Source organism: Silene latifolia, chromosome 4 (genome assembly GCF_048544455.1).
Source record: "Silene latifolia isolate original U9 population chromosome 4, ASM4854445v1, whole genome shotgun sequence".
Classification (NCBI taxonomy): Eukaryota; Viridiplantae; Streptophyta; class Magnoliopsida; order Caryophyllales; family Caryophyllaceae; genus Silene; species Silene latifolia.
In genome coordinates this window covers 13,028,823-13,053,856 of record NC_133529.1, presented here as the reverse complement: position 1 = coordinate 13,053,856, position 25,034 = coordinate 13,028,823, and the positions used below count along the sequence as shown (strand labels likewise).

The window sequence follows — 25,034 nt, the reverse complement described above, 5'->3', positions numbered from 1 at the left end:
CTGAACTTCCGTTTCTGCTTTGACCTAGTTATTAGCTTACGTATTTAATTAGCTATTAATCGTATTATCACCTAATAATCTGTTCGTTTATTTATTTATTCTTTCTTTTCTAAAACCATCCGTTTTAAGTGTATTTTCGACGTAAATCAATTAATCCATTGTAATTATTGTAATTTTCTTTATTGTATTCTTTATTGTTGCTTGTATGGTTCTCACATGTAATTAACCTAAATTTCTACTTCGACCTAATTGTATGCTAATTACGTATTTACCAACTTAGTTAATTCTCACATGTTAGGATTAATCTAATGGATGTTGCATTGCATGCATATAACCTTCAACATATCAAGTATGAATAACTTCCCTAATCATTAGTAGAGGCCGCTATCGAGGCGGGCGAGATTAGGTGTTCGATCAAAAGAGCTTCCTAATACGTACCCTCACCCCTTACTCTAGATCTCTGTGAACATCCGTGTTCATTGGCATCCACGAGAGTCATTTTAGACATAGAATGCTAAGGGTAACGAGTTCATAGTGTCTATGTCATTACTTTGTATCTTGACATGACACGAGGCATTCGAACGGTTCCAATTTCCCAAAAAAATTGGTGGCGACTCCACAAATGCAGAATAACAAAGCTTGCTCACTTTTCTCCCGTGGGCCCGCGTCCACACAACTGATACAACTTATCTTTCAGTAGCAGAGCATTAATGCTCACCAGCCAGGCCACAAAGGCATGTTTAGGCAAGACTAGTGAGTGTCAAACAGATCTAAACCAGGGCACATTTGGTCTAGGTTGCCTAATCCAGTTGTAGCAACTCGTAACAGTATAATCTCCATTACCTATACTCCAAGCATTAGATACAAACCCATCTCTTATGATATCCTTGACCTTACAAATCTTCTACCAATGCCAGCTTGCATCAGAGGAAGGAGTATGATTCAGCCAGTCACCATTTTTTATATAAATATGATGGACCCATCTGACCTAAAGCTTGTCTGGTTTAACAACCAGCCACCAGACTAGTTTTCTAATAGTTGTTACATTCCATACTTGACTATATTTCAAACCCAATCCACCTTCTTTCTTTGGGACACAAACCTTATGCCAGGCCAGTTTAGGGACTCTATTGTACTCAGCATGCCCTTCCCAAAGAAAGTTCCTGCAGATTGCATCCACCCTATTCATTATACCCTTAGGTAGAACAAAAATGGATGCCCAATACCTATGCATAGTGGCCAAAGCAGACTCTACCTAAATCAGTCTTCCTGCATAAGAGAGTTTCTTGGCCCCCAGACTTCTAATCTTTTCTACCATTTTATCAATCAACACCGCACATTCAGTCTTCTTCAACCTCCCAGCAGTAATGGGAACTCCCAAATACGTGAATGAGAGTTGTCCTTCAGTAAAACCAGAGATAGAAAGGATCTCCTTCTTTAATTCACTTGAAACTTCATTAAAATAGGCTTCAGATTTAATAGAGTTCATTTTCAAACCAGATGCCAAAGAAAAGGATGAGAAAGCTCTAAGTAAAACCATCATAGAAGCTGCATCTCCTTTACAGAAAATAATGAGATCGTTTGCAAACATAATATGGGTTAGTTTCAATTATTTACAAAGAGGATGATAATGGAATTTAAGCTTTTCAGTGGCACAGGTTAAGATCCTGCTCAGATATTCCATGCACAGAGTGAAGAGGAGAGGGGATATGAGATGTCCCTGTCTCAAGCCCCTTTTGCCCTTAAAGAAACCAAAAGTATCTCCATTTAAGGAAATAGAAAAAGAAGCACTGCCAACACATTCCATGATCAGGCTCCTGAAGTGCTTAGGGAACTTGAATGCTTCCAACAACTCTTCCACAAACTTCCAACTAACTGAATCATATGCTTTCATGAGATCCATTTTGAACATACATCTGGGAGAACAAGCCTGTCTATTATACATTCTTACTAAATCCTGGCAGACTAAGATATTTTCAATGATACTCCTTTCTTTAACAAAGCCTCCCTGGTTAACACTGATAAGATCAGGCAGCACATTAGATAATCTGTTGTAGAGTAACTTAGAGATACATTTGTAAACTACATTATTGCAACACGTAATAGGACAAAATTGAGTAACCTGAGTAGGCATCTTACACTTGGGAATGAGAGTAAGGATGGTAGTGTTAATCTGCTTTAACAGCTTCCCAGTTTGGAAAAAATCCATTATAGCTGAACTAACCTCATCTCCAATAATACTCCAAGCATCTTTGTAAAAGGAACTAGAAAATCCATCTGGTCCAGGTGCCTTGTGATCAGGAACAGAGAAAATGGCTTCCTTAATTTCCTTCTTGGTGACAGGCATGCATAAGCAGCAGATTAACATGTTCCCCAGTGCAAATCCTGCCACTTCGAATAATTTTAGCATTAACCTTGTCAATAACAATTTCAGTGCCTAATAGGTTGCCATAGAATTCCAAAAAAGCATTCTGAATTCTAATGGGATCAGTTTTCTCAACACCATGAATATCCTTAATAGCAAGCACTTGATTTCTCAAAAACCTACTCCTGATAACCCCATAAAAATACTTTGTATTCTGATCTCCATCTTTTAGCCAAGCTGTCTTAGCTTTTTGGCTAAGAAAAAGATGACAGGCTTGTTGCAGTTAAGTATATTCCTTGGCAGCAGGTTTCTCCTTATTCAACCAATCAATAATGGTAGGATCAGCAGCAATATTGGATTGGATATATTCTAAATTCTTCAAAGCAACAGCAGCACACTGCTCAATATTACGAAAATGATCTTTGTTAAATTGCTTGAGTTGTTGTTTTAGGTTCTTGAGCTTCTTAACTAAAATATACATCTTGGTCCCAGAATAATTACTAGTCCACCATTCAGCCATACCAGTCAAGAACAGAGGAGATTTACCCCACATTTGAAAATATTTGAAAGGCCTATTAGTAGTAAGAAGCTGCCCAGATTGTTTGAGAATACAAGTAGTGTGATCAAAATTCCCTTCAGGAAGGAAGTGAGCATACATATCTGACATTGAAAGACACCAGTCAGAGTTAATCAAAAACCTATCAAGTCTACTATACACCCTTGTATCCACCTCTTGCTTATTATTCCAGGTGAAGAAAGATCCCTTAGCAGGGGAATCCACAAGACCACATCTATTAAGACAACCCTGGAAAGCATCAATTTCAGCATCAATACTAGTACCTCCTAACCTTTCAGAGTGTGAGAGAACACAGTTAAAGTCTCCACACACAGCCCAAGCTCCATCAACATCAGAGGCAAAATTAATCAGCTGCTCCCAAAGAGAAACTCTAGCTTGTAAGTCATTAAAAGCATATATCATGGACAAACAAAATCTCTTTTTAGAAGTAACCTCCGCTACTCTCATATTGATACATTGAGCAGAGTAATTGACAAAATCCACCTGAAAAATGCTAGGGTTCCAGATAACCCAGACTCTACCACCTCTATGAAAGCTATTATTAGTGGTTAAGCTCCATCCATCTAAAAGAATACCACTGAGATAATTTTGAGACAAGGCCTTAACCTTTGTCTCAAGAAGACCAAATAAACCCATATTATGTTTAAGTATGAAAGACTTAACAACTCTCTGTTTTGTAGGCTAATTAAGTCCCCTAACATTCCAAAAACCTAGGTTATGCATCCCCCACCACCTGGTGAGGAGTAGGGATGGCAATGGGTCGGGTTGGATCGGTTTTTGCAAGATCCAAGCCCGATCCACTTACTTATTGGATCACAGATTTTAAAATCCATACCCGATCCATTATACTTTTTTCAAACCCATACCCGCTCCAAATCCATACCCGATCCACTACATAATCCAAAACCCAATACGAAAACTTGATTTGACTACATAAAAATTTAATCTTATATAAGAAAATTTAAATTTCAAGGTTAATAAAGCCTAAATTTTCAATAATATCCACTTGGATCGGGTTTGGGTATGAATGGATCGGGTTTGGATTTGGTTCGGGTTTTCCAATAGTGGATATGGATATGGGTTTTTAAATAGTGGATCGGGAATGGGTTTTTAAAGAGTGGGTTTGGATTGAATTTTTTCCTTCGGTTCGATTCGGGTTCGGTTCGGTTTGGGTCATAATTGCCATCCCTAGTGAGGAGCACTACCACTTGTCCCAATTCCTTCCTTGGGTGAACCAGATTTGTTTAATGCCTCCAGAAAGGTCTGCTGCCCAAATCTATGCACACTATAACCTCCATCAGAGCACTCTTGCCTAGTCATTCTCACAATAGGTCTAGCCGGAGTGAGACCCATTGTATAAGTCCCATCCTCATGCCATACTACTGGGGCTGTCAGTTGTACATCCACGGGCACGATTACTTTTGGTGTCTAAGCAACAGGAGCCTTATTATGCTGTCTCTTATCACCAATAGAAACTTTAGGTCTCCAAACTTTAGTCACAGCTGGTTGTTTTGCACCATTCTGCTGTTGCTTATCACCAACATGAGCCTTAGTCTGCTTCTTTTTCCTGCACTCTTCAGTACCGTGCCCAACACCTTTACACTTCAAACAAACAATAGGTTTCCACTCATATTCTACCTCTATTTCCACTAAAGCACCATTATCATCCAAGAACTTTACTTTATCAGGTAATGGGTCACCAAACTTCATCTCAATCATAGATCTAGCATAGCCAATCCTCGTTCTCTCCTCAGTTGCTAAATCACACTTAATAAACTCCCCAATAAGTCCTAAAATGCGGGAAATCCCTTTCCCCCAAAACTTAAGTGGATGTTTATGAAGACGAATCCAAACAAGCACTGATATGACATCATGCTTAACCAATTCAATCTCAAGGGACCAAGGCCTGACTATGAGAGGCTTATTATCAAATAAGAAATGACCCTGCTTTAAAACAGCCTCCCTAGCAGTCTTAGATTTAAATCGCACAAGGAAAACACCATTAGGTAAAAAGGAAAGCTTGTCTACCTGATGGTTGATCCAAAGGCGCCTAATGAAGCCCTCAACAATCTCCCATGGAGGATTTGCACCCAAAATAAATAATAGACCGAATTTTTCCAATAGTCTAATTCCTCTTTGACCTCCGCTGCAGTGAATTGAAGAAGCCCAGGTGTTGTATCCTCAGGAGCATCCTCGGGAACAACTACCGGTTCCTCCTCAATCACCTCTAGTCCAGGTGCAAAACTCTCCTCTTCATACGGGATATCTTCAACAAGTCCATCTAAGTTTAGAGCTGGAATTTCTACCACCTCATGAACAGGTTTTTCCCGAATAACATCCGTAGAGGACGGACCATTGCGACGAGATAAAGCTGGAAATTCTTCCAAGTTATGAGAAAGACACGAAAACTAATTACTATTATTTGATTGCTTATTTTTTGATGTAGAAATCGATGAGGATTTGATTACCGTCATGATTTCAGCAATTTTTAGGGTTTATGATTGCAGAATTAAATTCTCTCTTTTTTGGAACTTTCTCTCTCTATCTCTAAAACCATTTTGCTCTCCCCCCTGGAGGTATAATGTTATTTGTGAAGGATGACAATAGATAAGGTTAGATCTTATATATTAGCTAAATCACTGATCCATATTAAAACTAACCATATTTAAAACTTTAAAATCCATATCCGATTCACTATATTTTTTCCAAATTCATAGCTGATCCAAATCCATATCTAATCCGCCATATAATCCAAAACCTCAATTAAAAACTTGATTTGACTCTATAAAAATTTCATAGACTAAATATATTAGTGGGGTGATCGTATCTCATGTCCCATTATATATCGTTCCTTACAATACATCACCTTATTGACATAAATTATGGATAATACACAAAAATAGAATAGATGATCTGAACTCATCTAAACGTCTAACATACCTAACTACTGGTATTTCACCTTTTTTTAAGTAAAAAAGAACAATTATTTGAAGTTGGTTATCTATTTTGAACAAATCCAGAATCAATACTATATATAATCCGGAAAATAAGGGATTTCAATGTAAATAAATAAATCTATACAAATTAATTATATATACTATATAGTTTTTAATCGATAGCGCTGTGTGATAGACCTGACTAAAGGACTTTATTGTAAATATTATATATTTCTAGTTGAATTATAAATTTAGAGAACACCAGAATATGGTGATTTTCCTTAAAATAAACATGCCCTACTTATGGTATTAATTAGTATAAGGAAAATCATTTAGCTTACACAAATATAATATAAGTATGTTATATTTTGGAAACTATTAAAAGGTAAATAAATCAAGCTACATTTTCAAAAGTAATCTAATATTCCATAATTATTTCGATTTGATTTAATACATATATGTAATATATTTATATAAATATATAAGCCTCTTAAATTGCATGCCTAAATAATAAAAGTAATTCTGTTAGTGGTGAAAATAATTGTAGTAACAATGGATATAATAATATGATATTAATCAGTAATTTCAATAGTCAAAGTAACAACAATAGCAGCGAGCGGAAGTAGTGAAAGTAATAAAAATAACAACTGGAATAATGAAATTATCAATATTAATGCGGCAGTAGTGAAAGTAACGATAATTACGTAACAATATGCGAGAGTAGTGAAAGTAACATTAGTAATTACGAATGTTATAAAAGTAGCAATAGTAACAACAAAAGAAAGTATATATGAACAATTAGCTAACCAATCGATTTAAGTAAAATATTAATAGTGGGAATAGTTAATTTGTCTCATAATTTATTTTATCATAATTGATGGGGCATATTCTGCACCCGCTGACCAGTCAGCATATTGAGCAAGGTCAAAGATATCCACAGCAAGTCAACGGCTTACACAGCCTGACCGACGCAGCCTGTCGGCCTGTCTCTTGGGTCCCGGCTGGGGCAACTAGCCCGCCGGGGCACACATCCGCGAACTCATATCCAAGACCCCTCGGCGGTGAGTCAACAGGGCCCGCCGGCCTACCATGGGTCCCTCGGCCGAGGGGTAGATCAGTCTTTCCACCTGCTAGCCACTTGGCCACTTGGCCACGACGTGACAAAAGGTGAAAGTCTATAAATACTCCTCAACTCTCATTGAGGAGGAGATCCACAATTTAACCTAAGAATCACTATTCATCTGGTAATATCTTCCTTATCTCTCTACACAATACATACTTCACCAAGTAACAACAACTTATCTCTCTAAGTTTACTGACTTGAGCGTCGGAGTGAGTTCGCTCGGTCCAAAGCCGAGCCCTCAGTTTGTTCATCGTTTCAGGAGACCGTAAGGAGGATTCAACTAAAGACGTCATTCTACAAGCACGGGTGGTAACATATAACTGCTCCAGAATTACACCCGGAACAATTGGCGCCGTCTGTGGGGAAAGATACTAGAAGCTAGTCACATTCATTCCCAAACAAAAAAAAAACACAAAACAAAAACCCACCCAAAAAGCTAAGAGGATGTCGAAACAACAAGAGGTATTCGTGACCGACGAAACCGAGTTCTGCCACGATAATACCGTCCACAGTTCTGGAGTTGCGCAGCCCTCCACCGGCCGGGTAATTCAACCGGAGTACGGGATGCCAATAATACCAGATACGCCGCTGCCCGCCAACCAGGTCACCATCATGGGACATGTGGTCGATGCAGCGAAACTAAAGCTACTCCTGGACCTAATTGGTAGTACGTCGGCTCACACTGTCACACCGACAAGAGCGGCGGAACCCGTCAAGGAGACCAGGGCCCAGAATGTGACTCCAAGAGACCTGAATGGAGCACTTTGGAAGAAGGCGGCCCCCCGTCAAGACGCCGGAGGAGCCCAAAGTGCTAGTGGTAGACCTAAGTCCTTCCCGGACCCGCGGGAGGACGGCGTCGCCGCAGCACCGACGAGGCCTGCCTCAGAGAAGTGAGAGAAGTCCGACTCGCCAGAGTCGGAGAAGAAGCCCGACTCACCAGAGTCGAAGAAGAAGCCCGACTCACCAGAGTCGGAGAAGAAGCCCTTCCCGCCACGGGGAGAGGAGCCGGACTAGGAATGCGAGGAGCGGATCGCCGCGTGTCGTTCGACACGTGGTCAGACAGCCCCTCAATTCCTATGTCCTTGAAACCGCCGTGCCAACCAAGCTAAAGTTGCCGGCGTTCACATACAAAGGGGATAGCGACCCCACCGATCATGCCGAGGCCTTTGAGTCGTACATGTCGGTGTGGGAGCAACCCGACGAAGTCTGGTGCCGAGTCTTCCCAACAACCTTGCATGGGATGGCTCGAGTTGGTACAAGGGGCTGCCCGACGGCTCGGTATCTTGTTATGCCGACCTAAGGGACGCCTTCTTAGCCCAATACTCTTGCAATAAAAGGAGGGCCGTGGAGACATCGGACCTCCCGACTATCAAACGAGGAGGGAGGCGAGTCTCTCCGAAGCTATGTAAAGAGGTTCGACGCCAAGGTTCAGCAGATTCGTGAGTGAACAATGAGTGGCGACCTTCGCGATGAAAGGCCTCCCAAGGGAGACTTAAAAACGAGCTCATCAAATGCGGCGGCTTGGGCTTAGACGCCGCAAGGAAGATGGCCGACCAGGCCATCAAGGTGGAAGACTATCACAAGACCTGGGTAGGCCACAACGAGGCTGGGCACTCAGAGAAGAAGAGCCACCGGGAGGACAACCCGGATGAAAGACGCCGTGACAATAATAGGTCACGGTCTGATAGGTCTGCCAGGAAGCAGAACTCGGCGGGCGCCGGGGGGAGTTCAGGATCGTACTACCAGAAACGGTTCAATGGCCACACCCCCCTGGTCGCATCTGCCGCCGAGGTCTTCGCCTAAGCAAGAACGAGGGCCGAGGAAGTGGGAAAGGCCCCCAAGCCGAAGGGGGACGGTGACACGAGCGATCTTGTGAATATCACGGCCACACCGGTCACCTTATTGACAACTGCCGGCATCTGAAGAATGCCATTGAAGAGCTAATCCGGAAGGGGAGCCTCGGCAAGTATGTTGCCAAAGGCCAAAAGACTGAGGCCGGCGGTTCAAATAAGAAATCCGTCTTTGAACGGATAGGAGTGATCCATGTTGTCATCGGGGGCAACGAGAACGGTGGGTCCGCTCATGGGCACAAACGGCACCTGAACGAGCTGTATCAGGCCATCAACTTTGTGCCCAAAACAGCGGTCCCCGCTTCCAACATCCCCGACATGACTATTGGAAAGAAGGACTACGAGGGAGTCATCGCCCCTCACAGCGACCCACTTGTAGTCCACTTGGACATATCCAACCACCTGGTCAAGAGGTGCCTGATTGACACAGGCGCCTACACGAACATCATGTTCAGGGAGTGCTTTCTCAACCTCGGTCTGAAGGTTGAAGACTTGAGCCCCTGCACCAATCCGTTGTACAGCTTTTCCGGGGCCGGCCTGGTACCCCTGGGGTTGATCAGACTGCCGGTGATGTTCGGCGAGGGGAATGCGGCGAAGAATGTCCTATCTGAGTTCGTAGTCATTGACGGCTCGTCCGCCTACAACGTCCTCATAGGCGCGTCACTCGAGCGAGGCGATGCGATGTGTCAATCCGGGCCCGACGACAACGATGTACGTCTCGGACCGGGGGGAAACGCATAAGCTCGTCTCCAAGGACGAGAAGGACGAGGTGGTCAACACCCAGATATCCGCCAGAGGGTGCAACATGCAATCCCTCAAAGTGGCGAGGAAGTCAGGGAAGGGGAAGAGCCCATCCTCGCAGCAGGGGGGCGATCCGTTGAATACCGACGTCGGCATGGTTGAAGGAACCCCGACCGACCAAGAAGAGCCGCATCCCGGCGTATGGGAAATAACTACGACGGGTCCCCCACGGATCGAACAGCTCGGGAGCTGCCATTCTTATCACCAGGCCCAAAACGGGGACGTGTTTGAGCACGCCTTGAAACTTACCCTCTCGACCTCAAACAACGAATCCGAATGCGAGGCGGTGATAAATGGAGTCAAGTTAGCTAGGGCTGCCGGGGCGGAGCACGTCGTGGTGAAAACGTGCTCACTATTGGTGGCCAACCAAATCAGTGGAGAGTACGAGGCTCGAGATGACGGGATAGTAAGATACCTGGAAAGGGTGAAAGCCGACACCGCCAAATTGAAGTCCTTCCCGGATACAAGACATTCCCGGTCCGACGATCCCTCGAGACACACCGGCTGACAGACATGGAGGGTGCACCTTTGATGAGCCATTAGGGCACTGACAATCTCGGGAAAATTTTGTATAAGCGGCGGAGGTGCCCAAGACAACTGTGGGCACCCCGACCCACGTTTCTATCTAATGAAGAATCGTCCAAGTTTTCCGTCAAAGTGTTCATTTTCCCCCATAGTCACTATCAAGAAGCGGCGCCGTCGCATCACCCCAAGAAGTAGACGCTACGGCGATCACCCCAAGAGGTAGACGCCGCAGCGATCACTCCAAGAGGTAGACGCCACGGCGATCACCATCAAGAAATAAGCACCGACGCAGTCACCCCAAGAAGTAGACGCTACTAGCGATCACCCCAAGAGGTAGACGCCGCAGGCGGTCACTCCAAGAGGTAGACGCCACGGCGGTCACCATCAAGAAATAAGCACCGTCGCGATCACCACAAGAAGTAGACGCTAGGGCAGTCACCCCAAGAGGTAGACGCCGCAGCGATCACTCCAAGAGCTAGACGCCACGGCGATCACCATCAAGAAATAAGCACCGTCGCAGATCACCCCAAGAAGTAGACGCTACGGCGATCACCCAAAGAGGTAGACGCCGCAGCAAATCACTCCAAGAGGTAGACGTCACAAAGAATCACTATAAGGAAGCGATTTCATGACGATCCAAACCCGCGGTTGATACTCGCGAAAGCGATCAGCACGCCCTAGGAACGTTAAACACGGTTGAGATACGCATTCTAACGCCTCGGTCAAAGCCGAGGTAGAAACAAAAGAAGCGCTCAATTAATAACGTAAGAAGACAACTCGGACGAAGACAAGAAAAGACCTCGGCCAAGCCGGAGGCGAATAAGCAAACTCTTATTAAAAATGATCGGGTTACAAAGTGAGGAAAATACGAGACGGCGACCGTCCCCATAAGGATAAGCCAAAACACAACCTACCAAAGTTGTACAAAATACAAGGAAAAGAAAGGCAAAAGGTTACAGACATATCATTTAAGCGCCAAAAGATGGCGGGGAGGAAAGGCTTAATAATTGGCCCCGAACACTAAAGCTATCCGAGACGCCGGGTGAGCCTGGTGACGACCGCCCGTCTCCCTATGCCTGTTCTTTGCTTGCCATCGCGGCGTTAGCGGCATCGTCCTTAATGGGCGACCCGTATCTCGGTAGTCTCGGCTTTCTCGGCGGCCCACGACCTCGGCGGCCTCGGGTGCCTTCACCCTCTCGGCTTCCTCCTTGGCCGCCTTAGCCTCCTCAGCAAGGGCCGCCTTCTCCGCGGCCGCCTCTTCCTCCTTCTTCACCCTTACCTCCTCCTTGGCCTTTTCCTTCGCGGCTTCCTCCTTAGCTTCGAGCTTGTCATCAAACGGCTCGTCAAATCAAATCTGTCCCACGGAAAGGAGCCATCAAGAGGGAAGAGCTCCTCAATCACTTCCCTGGCGGCTTCTTCGGCCAGTCCCGTATTGGGCGTACATGTTAGGGAGAAGAACGGTTTGGAGTCTCTCAATGTCCTCCTCCCTTTGGGCAATGATAGCATCCTTGTTCCGACCACCTTCCCCCGGGCCCGGAACAAGCCTCTAAATTCGTTCCTCTGTGTAAGGTAAAGGTCGGCGTGCTTCGAACGAGGTCACGCATCTCCCGCGGCTTAGCGGCTTCGGCCGCCGCGGCCTCGGCCTTGGCTCTCTCGGCGAGGACTTCCTTTCAGCGTCCTCCCTGAGTTTTCTCTCAGCACGGACTGCCTCTTCAGCCTCGGCCTTGGCCCTCTTAGCCTCCTTGTTCGCCGCGTCAAGTTCCGGTCTTAGCCGCTCGAGGTGGGCGACCTCGGCCATGGTCTTCTCTTGCTCCATAATGTGGGAGCCGGCTAGTGAGTCCATTTCGCCGACCTCTTGCCTATTCTCACCCCTCTCGCCACAAGCTCGGTGGGGGAAACCTTCTGAAGTAGGGGATCGACGGTGACATTTCTATCACCCGCCTTCTCAGCCGCTTCTCCAATGCCGCACAGTGAGAACGGCGGCCGCCGACGTTGATCTACAAAAAGTCAATTAAAACATCCGTGTCGGTATACATGGACGTATCGGAGAGCTTTGTCATCGGGAACGCCTAATTAACCGGCTAAGTCTGAGCCACAGGATATATCTGTACCATGCTTGGCCTTCTTGCTCGGAGGACGCATCTCCTCGCCGGCAAGGGGAACGGATGATAGAAATGTCACTGTGCGGCAATTGGAGAAGCAGCCTGAGAAGGCGGGTGATAGAAATGTCACCGTCGATCCCCTACTTCAGGAGGTTTCCCCCACCGAGCTTGTGGCGGAGGGGTGAGAATAGGCAAGAGGGCGAAAAATGGACTCACCAGCCGCTCCTCCTACATTATGGAGCAAGAGAAGACCATGGTGAGGTCGCCCCACGCCTCGAGCGGCTAAGGCCGGAACTTGACGCGGCGAACAAGGAGGCTAAGAGGGCCAAGGCCGAGGTCAAGAGGCGATCCGTGCTTGAGAGAAAACTCGGGAGGACGCTGAAAGGAAGTCCTCGCCGAGAGAGCCAAGGCCGAGGCCGCGGCGGCCGAAGCCGCTAAGTCTGCGGAGATCCCTCCGCATCGGAGTCCCCCCATCGGTAATGTCAACGATCTCCACCGTCTCCTTCGGATGAAGGGATGGAAGGTGGAACGGATGTCGGCGCCGTCGCCGCCGAAGACTTTGTTTTTCGCGTTCGGCGCGGCATGTTACTAGCAACCCTCGCCCGGCCGCCTCCACATTCGGGCCTTTGGTTGATCCATCGATCATTCGGCGACGTCCCCGCGATCACGGGCGAGCCTTAGGGTGCAAATCAGCAACGGTCTTATCCTTGTGCAGCCCCATTCTCCGAAGGATATCCTCAGACAGGTCCGGTCCAAAGTGGTCTGCAAAGGAAGCAAAGTAAGAGTTAAGTAGAAGTAAATCAAAATTCAAGAAACAGAAACGTTGAGAGCAGAGATGGGCCTCACACCGACCCCACTCACCCTGCGCTAGGGCCGGTATGAGGCCGACATGGCAGAGCGGTTCATCCTGAAGAATGATCTGCGTCGGAGGAATCCATCTTTTCGACACCCCACTCTTGTCCGTCTCAAAGAGCCTCATCGCCAGCTTCTCATCCTCATTAAGAGGGACCTTGCTGGCGTCCATCTTAAGCTTTTTCCGGGTGACCCATCTGTCATGCTCCGCCTCAGTCTCGCACCGCAAATTAACTTGGTGCTGGTAGGACCGGGGCAGCGGATAGTCATCCGGCACCTCAACGTACACCCACCGATCTTTCCAGTCCTTGCAGGAGGAAAGCTTATCAACGGAGATGTAACCCGGCTCCACTTGCACGCTGTACCATCCGACACGACCGGGAAACGACGGCCGAAGGTGGTGAAGCCGACGGAATAAATTAACCGTTGGGACCTCCCCCTTGAAGAGACAGAGCCAGACAAAGCCGACTATGGTCCTAATAGCCAACGGGTGCAGTTGGGCCACGGCGACGTTCATGGCTCTAATGATAGCCATGACGTAATCATTCAGCGGAAATCGGAGCCCGTACTCCAAGTGCCCGATGTATACGCCGGTGCAACCCGGTGGAGGACAACAGATGGCCTGGCCCTCCTCAGGGATAACAATTTTGTACCCCCTGCCAAAGTAGAAATGGCCCTCGAAAAATGTCTCGCCGGAACAACTGGCGAACTTATGGGTCCAGACACGGTCCAGGCGGACCTTACAGGCCTCGCCGTGATCCATAACGTACTGCCTCCCCTCATCAGGATGAGCCCTTTCAGCATCATCACCAGCATCATCACCGTCGTCATCATCATCGTCCTCCCAATCCTCCAAAGCTTTTGGATCGACTTCGGGAGACGGAGACCTAGGGCCCCCAGACCTTATCGGGATGGCATCTAGCATCTCCTCCTCATCAAGACGCGGCGGGGAACCCCACGGCGCACGGTTACTAGGACCGGCATCAGCAGAAGACATGATTCACAACGAAAACTTAATGAGAAAAATTAAAAATTTGATTTACCTTGAAGAAAAATGCTACGCCGGAGTAACAAGTCTGAAAGCTAGAGAGAAGTTTCGTCAAAGAAGGCTAGAAAGAAGAAAATTTTATAGAAAATGAAATTGGTGGCCAATTTCGGGGACTAATCCCCTATTTATAGGAAAAGCCCATGAAGAAGGACCAATCGGGCACAGACCCCATGAAACGTCAGCCAATCAGCAAACAGACACGTGTCAGACATGCAACCACGGAATGTCAATCGTTGCAACAGTTGAACGTCAATCAATGCAACAGTGACCAAGCGTCTTCAACACGCCCCTTCATATCTCTCTGCCTGTTCATCTTCCTCAACAAATTCCTAAGTATCCATTTATCCGCCGGCCACATGATCAACCAAGCCGAAAAGCACCGGCCGGGGCAATCGAAACAACCGCACTCTCCACCCGGTCTCGGCCAGCGTCATTGCCTTTTTTTTCCACATCGGATGTCCATTACACATCCATGTGGAGGGGATATGGTACGGCCTAAGCGAGCCATGCTTAGGGAAGAAGAGGCCAGGGTGAAATTTTCACTTGCGCGCGAATATACGCTCGATACATCGGAGCCCATACCACGGCATAGACTACGCCTGGGGCAAATTGATGGGGCATATTACGCACCCGTGACCACGACCGAAGATATTGAGCAAGGTCAAAGATATCCACAGCAAGTCAACGGCTTAAACAGCCTGACCGACGCAGCACCCTCGGCGGTGAGTCAACAGGGCCCGCCGGCCTACCATGGGTCCCTCGGCCGAGGGGTAGATCAGTCTTTCCACCTGCTAGCCACTTGGCCACTTGGCCACTACGTGACAAAAGGTGAAAGTCTATAAATACTCCTCAACTCTCATTGAGGAGGAGATCCACAATTTAACCTAAGAATCACTATTCATCTGGTAATATCTTCCTTATCTCTCTACACAATACATACTTCACCAAGTAACAACAACTTATCTCTCTAAGTTTACTGACTTGAGCGTCGGAGTGAGTTCGCTCGGTCCAAAGCCGAGCCCTCAGTTTGTTCATCGTTTCAGGAGACCGCAAGGAGGATTCAACTAAAGACGTCATTCTACAAGCACGGGTGGTAACATATAACTGCTCCGGAATTACACCCGGAACAATAATTATAAGATATGTTATAGAAAAATATATTAATGATAAATTTATGAGTTATGCAACTTTAAAGTAATTTTATTTAATTTGAAAATAAATTTTAATGTTAAATAGAGGTAGTTCGGGCGGTGCCGCACACCAATACTAGTTGGTGTTGTTTGGTTGCTCTTGGAATATCGTGAGAAGTTTCTACAAAAAATGGAGTTGTTTGGTTGCCACTTATTTTAAAAAAAAATGGGAGGAAGTAGCACTTTTCATGGAATTTACTTTTCCTACAAAAATGTGGGAAGTTGCTTACCAACACCTCCTTGGTAAGTTGAACTTCCCATGGAAGTGAATTCCCGCATTGGCAATCAAACACACTTCTGATGATATTGTATTTCATGTGATTTTACAATTCTCGCATCAATCAAACGACCCCTTAGGTAATGAGTACGTTAATAATAGGTTTGATATGTAAAGTAATAACAACAAATCTTCCTTGTGACGGACATATCCATCACAAGCTTACGGCGGGTCAAGTACTACCCATGTGATTAGATACGACAAAACAATTTGCTACTGCCTATACACTTTGCTTTTGTCTTATCTACCTCACATGTGTAGTACTTGACCCGTCGCAAACTTGTGACAGATATACCCGTCACAACTGAGAATTTTTCTGTGACACCCTCATTTATTGCGGAAAAATAAACACGTAATTCTAGAATAAAATTTCATGGATATGTTTGTAATAGGTTCATTTGGGTAAAAACCTGTAATTTTTAAAACCTGAACCTGTTATAAAGATATCCAAATTGGAAGGTGTCAAACATACAAGGTCTAACTAGAAGAGTCATAACATAACCATCGCTAAAGTCGCGAATAGCAAATTATACAACCAAATGTAAAGAGGGAGACAAATGTCCCTAAAATGTATGTGACATAAAAAGTGTTTAAGGGTCACAATAAAATAAAGCCAATCTAGGTTCCAAGGTTACTTTGCTCGCTAGCTCGTCCATGTACCCCATATATGCATCACCTACCTGTCATTCGCATTTTATACAAATACGAAAGCCATAGTCAGTGGGGAGTAACTCCGAGTTCTCCCAGCCACGAAATGTCATAATTAATATAACATGTAAACATAAGAATATGAATACGAATCACACAATGTCTTAGCATATAGATGCTAGACAATCGTGCTTATCATGTGAACAACAATATAACGCCACATAGTCCTAGCATGTGAATACTAGACCGACTCATACTACACTATCATGTGAATCACATAACATCCAGGAATCCAAACTCTATCAACCATAGCCGGCTTGCATCTCACCTTCTATGATTCATAGAATCATCAAACAAGAAAGGGCAATATATCAAAGACAGGCATAAGTTCTTAGTCCCGTCAATAGTCACTCTGTAACTCGAGTCTATACCACGAGGTAGGGAAGGTAATCGAACCGGTATCTTGGCTCAGAGGTTCTATCAAAACATGGCCAAGACACAACACAACCCTAGCCTAAAATCTGCGCAGACCTAGACATGCGGATACACACCACCGCACCCAAGACCCACAATTTTTCTAAAACAAAGTGAGTACCCTAAGGAGTCCACCAAAGGGTTGGCTAGTACTTAAGCTGACCACTTACTATCAAAATAAGTAACGAGGTCATGCCCCAACTTGGATATAATCCCACCAAGTCAGGAACACAGAGGCTATCAAGCAGTGAACATACACTCGTCAAAGACTATAATGACCTATCTATGATTAAGGCCGAAATACTCACCTAGGACCTAGTCCCAGCTAGTCCCAGCTTGAATACTTTAACCCACACCACACAAGACAAGTAGAACACCCAATTAACCATAAGAGGGGCAAAGAGTCCAACTTACTAACATAAATGCTAACATTCTATCATGTGAAAGGCTATATAAATGTCTATTCAGCAGACAATCCAACCATATCCTCAATGTCATCAATAACCAAATTTTAGCTAACCATCAATATCATAGTCTATGAGAATAAACTAAAATGGCTAAAGGCAAACAAGACTCAAGCACAAGGTATCCAAAGCATCCAACAACCAACATGTGAAATGATAATTACAAATATCAAGGCATAACATAAAACCTCCAATAACAACCAATCTTACCTCAAAGACAAACCCTCGACCCGAGTCCCGCGACGGGTCATCGGTCAAATCGAGGCTGACTGGTTTAAACCTAGTTTGACCAAACTCGTTCGGTCAATCTGGCCCAGCTCAGAGTCTTGGCCTACTTTGGCCCAAATCACAAAATTTATCACAATATAATTCTCATGCTATTTCTAATTTCTATCATGTGAAAAACGAAAGTAACATATTATCAATCACCTAAACACTTAACAAACAACAGGCACAACATTAACTACTAATGTGACATTAATTCGTCGAGTAACTCGGAATAGTTACCTTACGCTAGCAAAGAGACAAGTAATAACTTGAGAAAGCTTCTAAAACCCAAAATTACTCTTCATCTTCAACCACATATGAGGCACCTAAAAATTATGTGAAAGGACGATATTAACGAATTATCTTTATATAAAATATGAGACGGAAATTAATTTAATTATATTTTATATAAGCCAAACTAGCGTCAAAACAATTTATGGACACGGCTCAAAAGTTATTATGACAACCTCAAACTCGGCCTAACCACCAACTACACATGGCCTCAAACTCGTGACTTAGCTAGGCCACGGCCAGGCCACAGCTAGGCCACTGGGAGTCCGACACGACCACCACCCGACTACCCATAGCCACCCTTCACCCTACTTCATAACTTGACCCAAAAATCAGTCCAAAACAGAACCCAAAAGATGCCTAAGTTCGACCCCAACTTCAGTCCTCAAATGCAAAGTGAAAACCCACGATGACAGCTCTCGTCCCTGCCCAAAACAGAGTACCAATCGTCCCCTTAAGACTCCATTCTCGCGCCTAAAAACAGTCCTAGCTGAGCCAACTAAGTCAGCATTTAAGACGGTTTTAGAGCGGAAATCCTCAAGTATAAAGCAACTCAAAAACAGACCCTAAAGACTACAAAAATCGCCCCAACACAGAGTCCAAATCAGTCCAAAACAATCCCTACATGTCAGTATACACCGTCTATCTTAGCATCTACAACCGTCTTTTAATAAATAAAGCTGAAAATATAAATGGGTTTGTAAAAATACATGACGAAAATGAATTTTACTTACAACGGATTGACGGAAACGACGAGAGGAATGCTATGGAACGAAAATCGTCGAAAACGGATGAGAAACGGACGACCGAAAATCGATTTTACGAAAGAAAAAAAATGAAATGTGAAAAAGAAGAACAAAGAAGGAAGTAGAAGAAAGGAGAAGACGTGAGGAAAAATGAAAATGAGGCAGTGACCCTGCCACCGCTATTTATTATTATCGTACGATTTCTTAAATCGTTAAGAAACTTCGATAGTTATTAAAACCGTTTCGAGTTAAATTTAACCGATTTAAGTAAAAGTTTCAGTAATAAAACGGAATCAATAATAAATAAATTTAATGAGTGAAAATAAAATAAACTCAGCTAGTTAACGTAAATAATAAGAAATCGGCTTGAAACGGAATTATTAGCGATTTTTACGAAACTAACGGATATTAATAAAAAAATTGCTAATTTAGTGAAATAAGCTCAAAATAGCTAATTGGACGGTTTTGTTCCCAAAATCCATCTCGGGTTCACTTAAAACAACTTTCATAAGGACTCGTAAAGAAACGAAAATTATTAAATAAATAAACTCGAACTAATTTCAATAAACTCGAACTAACTTTAAATAAACTTATTAATGATTATTAAAATTAACGTATCGAATTATGATGAAATTAATTAATTAGCTAAGCATAAATATATAAATCGTTAAATGATGTAATTAAATTCAAAATAGCAATTAAAAGAATTTTATCCAACTTAATAAAATACGGGGTGTTACATTTTCAAGTAATAATTACTAAGGTAATCTTTTATCTCATTAATCATTACCCAAGCAGATGAATGGATAATGTATTATTACCCCTTCATTAGAGTAAAGGTAAGCAAACAACTCCTAGCTATCAGGTGAGTTGTCTAACCATAAAACTTAGGAAAATGAAAGGGCGCCACCGGGTGACACCCAATTTGGGCGTCACCCGGTGACGCCCTATCACTATCCTAAAACTTAGGAATCCTAGAATATAGTGACCTTAAATGACCATTTGATTGCCACCTGCGACATCCGCCCTCTTCCAAATATTATATGTCATCGTATCGTCAATTTCATTCTCATTTTCATCTTCGATCATCTTCTTTCCGCTCGAACCCTTTTAGAGGAGAAGTCAACTTAGGTTGATATGTAGTCAGATACTCAAATTCAACATCTCCAAATTTAATTTCCCTATATTTTCCTTTCTCAACATCATAAATCCGTAATTTTTCACCATTCAAATAAAGCAACAACTCCCCGTTTGGCATAAATCCCATCACGGCCATGTAACTTATCGATCCAGGTTTCTTAGTGACATTCAAATACGGAATAGTGAACAAATTAGTCCACGATTCCGACTTACCATACTCCTTCATCACCCAAACTTCTAATGACGAACTAATTACATCATGTAAAACACAACCAATTTGGTTTACATCATTTGTAGTCACCAACCCTAGCATCGTTTTATCCTCACCAAATTCTTCGGGACGTGTCATTTGCTTAAATTTTTCGTCTTTCAAATCGAAGTAAAGAATCGCGGTTTTCACAACCGGGTCCTTAAAATCATAAAATTTGACAACCCAATGTGGCAATCCACAAACGACCTTTCCGATTTCCCCGTCGACTAACTTTTTCTCTAATAACCGTACGTTCAACGAGTCCTCATACCGTTCCCTCTTAAAACCATCTTTGAAATTGTAAAGGTAAACACGTAACTCTTCCTCTATTATGTGACCTTTAAAATTCTTGAGCGAAGCGAAAGGGGATTGAAAGTTCGACCCGACTACCACACTATACTCATCCCTACCACCGTCGTAACACAACCCATATAAAAGTCTATCATCGCCATCACTACAACCGTCGTAACAACAAAAATATTCATACGGGTCATGTACTTCCGTGTGGACCGACAATTGTTTTTTTGTTAAAGGGTTCCATAATATCAAATTACAGTTCCATGATATCGCCACCAAACCATTATACGACCCCAAAATCCTTGTTTGCACCGGTTGTATAATACAACATGGAGGACCTGGAGAAACTTGATCGATGACCCTCACAGACGATAATGATTGTTCCTTTACGAGACTACTATAACTTGACGTGTAGACAGTCGATTCATCGGACTTTTCATCGTGAGACAAGACAATCAAATTATTACCATCAATTAATCGACGGTAATTATAATGATGATCCATGAACTTTGGAGAAGAAATTATGGAATTCCATTCCTTGCAAACTAATTTGGACCGTGCCATGGCATTGTAGGGCAACTTGTGGAATATTTCTTCCATTATATTTTCAGGAAGGTATGGCAATATTATAACCTTTTTTTCTTTTCTTCTTCTTTTTAATTGTTTTCCTTTGGGTTTTAATCCCCTTCGTCTCTTTGGGATCAACCCTAAAAATTTTGTAAACACCGACGACATTATCAACGTCAGTTTGATTTTCTAATCTACGAAAAAAAAAAAAAACTTTATTTGATTTCCTTTTTGATTTGGTGTATGTATGTGTATACGAATGTATGGTGGCTAGGTCTTTGCAATAGGGTTTTAACAATCAAAAAATTCTTATATAAAATTGTTTTACCTAAACGTTATTGTAAAATCAAGTGATTATTTACCTAAAACTCTCTCACTAAAATAACTCCCAACAAACACCACTTTTTTTTTTCTTTTTTTGTAAAAATCCCAAAAGGCGTAATTGAGTAAATCAAGAGCAACAACATGTTATAGCTTAACTAAGTCGGTTAGCTAGTTAGTTGTGATGAGTCAGCAAGTCTGTTAGTTTGTTACAAGTTGTTACAAGCCAGCTGTAAGTTGGTTAAAATAGGCTGTCAAAGAGGAGTTAGTTAGCATCTTGTCTATAAATACTCTCATGTAATCATTGTTTCAGGGCATTCAATACATAATTACATTTCCAATCTTCTCTCATCTCTTTCTCTCTCTACATTCTGTTACTCGAGCTTTCTCTTAGCTCCTGTAAACCGTCTCCGTTTAGTACTCGAATTACTTAGATTCCTGTACTATAACACTGGTATCAGAAGTCTTCGAATCCTGTGACCTTGTGCTTCAATGGCGAAAGGAAACAAAGAATCTGGGCCTGATTTGGATGAAAAATTAAAGTCTTTACAAGAACAAATTCAACAACAATTGGAAGAACAAAATGCCCAATTACAGCAACAAAATAAGGAATATCAGCAACAAATGGCGAAATTAAGGGTAGAAATCTTTGCAATTTATGAAGCACATGGAGAAAAAGTCCAGAATGGGGATGATGGTGATGATTAGGGAGCGTTCATCCTTCTAAATCTGGGGGTTTCAGGAATTCTGATCCTGGTAACACCAAATCTTCTTCTTATGGGTATGCTCCTAAACTACAATTCCCTACTTTTAATGGTTTGAATGCACGTTCTTGGGTGAAAAAATGCAAACGTTACTTTGATTTGTGTAAAATTCCTGAAGAACAGCGAATTGATTTAATGTCTTTACATATGTTAGATAAGGCGTAAAACTTGGGTAAATAGTTATTTGGGAACTGTTAGACAAATTGAATGGGAGACTTTTGTGACGGACTTGTATGCAAGATTTCCTGATAATCATGAGAATAATGTTGTAGAATTGTTTAACAAATTAGAACAAATTGGATCTTTGGAGGATTATGTGGATGAATTTGAGTCTTTAAAAGCATTTATGTTGCAAAAAAATAAATGCTTAACTGAGGATTATTTTGTAGAGAGTTTTGTGGGAGGCACGAAACCCAGACTTAAAACCATTTGTTAGAGCATTTCAACCTGTCACAATTGCTAAAGCACTTGAACTTGCTCGTCTGCAAGAAGAGAATTTGTCCAAAAATTCAATGTAAGTTCGGTTCAATACAAAATCTTTTACAACAACTCCGAACCAGCCTCCCTTATTACCCACACCTTCATTTTCCAAGAATTCTTATACAACCCAACCTAAAACTGTGAATTCTCCTACTGTTAGTGTAGGGTCCTCAAGTGAGAAGCCACTGAAACTGCCTTCTAGAAAGGAGATGGATGAGAGGAAAGCTAAAGGCCTTTGTATGTATTGTGGTGATCCTTATACTCCTGGCCATCACCTTATACACAAAAACCCACCTTGTTTTGGATTGAAACGATGACCGGGGAGAATCTGAGGATGATTTTGAATCATTAAATAAGGAGGTAGGGTTGTCTATGGCTTGTATATCAAGAAATGCTATCACTGGTTCCACTAACTTTCGTACCATGAGAGTCACTGGATTTTCCAACAAAAGACCATTGCAAATCTTGATTGATAGTGGTAGTACTCATAATTTTGTGGATGAAGGAACTGCTAGGAAACTTGGGTGTCAAATAGAGGAAATTAACCCCAAGGCGCTTAAGGTAGCAGATGGAAACCAGATTATAGTGAAACAAATTTGTAAGGGATTCTCATGGAAGTTCTGAACACCACCTTCACTTCGGACTTGATGGTTTTACCCTTAGGTCATTTGTGATATTGTCTTAGGGATTCAATGGTTATCTTCCTTGGGACCAATCATTTGGGATTTTCAAAAGTTAACAATGGAATTTCATTTACATGGAACCAAGCATTTGTTAAGAGGTCTGCGAAAAAAAAGTTTCATCTATGAGTGGGAAACACATGAATAAATTGTTGGATCAAGAGGGCCAGTTTGCCTTACTCCAAGTTTGTGACATGCCATACCCATCATGGATAGAGCAAATTGAATGTTCACTGTTAATGGTAGCTCCTGCAACTGACAGTACAGGTGCAATGGATACCTTATTAGATAAGTATGGTGGGCTGTTTGAGGAACCGACTACACTACCCCCACACAGGCACCAGTTTGACCATAGAATTCCAGTAAAAACTGGTTCTCATCCTGTGAATAAAGACCTTACAGAGATATCCTGTTTTACAAAAGAATATCATTGAAAAAATGGTGAATGAAATGTTAGACAAGGGTGTCATTCAAAACGATTCTGACCCTTATGCTTCCCCAGTAGTTTTGGTTGGCAAGAAAGATGGGTCATGGAGGTTGTGTGTGGATTATAGGGAACTCAATAATCAAACTGTGAAAGATAAATTCCCTATTCCTTTGTTGGATGATTTATTGGATGAACTTGGTGGAGCCACTGTTTTCACTAAATTGGACCTTAGGGTCAAGTTACCATCGATTAAGAATGCACAAGGAGGATGTATACAAGACAGCCTTTAGGACACATGAAGGGCACTATGAATTTGTGGTGATGCCATTTGGGCTTACTAATGCTCCTGCTTCATTCCAAGGCCTGATGAATCACATCTTGAAACCCTTCCTTAGGAAATTTGTGTTGGTCTTTTTTGATGATATATTAATATATAGCAAGACTCAAGCTTCCCATTTAGAACATGTGGAGTGTGTACTTTCTATTCTCCAAGCCAACAATTTGTTCTTGAAAAAAAGCAAGTGTGCATTTGCTGTTAGTAAGGTGGAATATCTTGGCCACTACATTTCTGCAGAAGGAGTTTCTACTGATCCAAATAAGGTTGCAGCAGTAAGTTCGTGGCCTGTCCCTTCAACCTTGAAACAATTAAGGGGGTTTTTGGGATTGTCTGGTTATTACAGACGTTTTGTCAAAGGGTATGGACAAATTGCAAAGCCACTCACTGACTTGCTTAGGAAGGATAAATTTTCTTGGAATGGAGAAGCTCAAACAGCTTTTGATAATCTCAAGAGCTTGTTATGTAAATCACCAATACTCAAGCTCCCTGACTTTAATGCTGAGTTTGTCATAGAGACGATGCTTCAGGGATATGGCATTGGGGCTGTACTTATGCAACAAGGTCATCCTTTGGCTTATATCGATAAGGCTTTAAGTCCTCAAAATCAAGCTAAGTCACTTATGAAAGGGAATTAATTCTTTGTGGTTTATCTTTGTTCGAAATGGAGTTCATATCTGCTTAATAGACATTTCATCATTAAGACAGATCAAAAAAGTTTGAAATACCTCCTGGAACAGAAGATTTCTACCCCTTGTCAACAAGATTTAATGACAAAACTTATGGGCTATGATTTTGAAATACACTATAAGAAAGGATCTGAGAACAAAGTAGCAGATGCTCTTTCAAGGCTGCCCAGTTCAGACTTTTCTTTGTTGGTCCTCAATGCTGATCAAACAGATCTATATCAGAGGGTCGTTGAATCATGGGAATTGGATCCTGATATTAAGAAACTTATTGGGGAACTCACAACAAATCCTGTCCATCATAAGCACCATACCTGGTGTAATTCACAACTAAGGAGGAAAGGAAAATTGGTGGTTGGATTTAATATTGAATTGAGAAAGGACATCTTGCAATGGTTTCATAATTCTTCTGTGGGTGGACATTCAGGAAGGGATACTACCTTACATAAGGTTCAGTCTTTATTTTATTGGAAGGGTATAAAAAAAGATATTCAGGAACATATTCGCACTTGTGATGTGTGTCAACGATGCAAATATGACAATGCTAAATAC

The 25,034-nt window shown here is 42.9% G+C and overlaps 1 protein-coding gene across 1 annotated transcript; it reads right to left on the bottom strand.

Moving 5' to 3' along the window:
• Window positions 1-2,648: 2,648 nt before the first annotated feature.
• LOC141651091 (uncharacterized) lies at window positions 2,649-3,578 on the bottom strand. The gene has a single exon (XM_074458817.1). The coding sequence runs from the start codon at window positions 3,576-3,578 to the stop codon at window positions 2,649-2,651; it is 930 nt and encodes a 309-aa protein (XP_074314918.1).
• Between the last annotated feature and the right edge of the window lie 21,456 nt (window positions 3,579-25,034).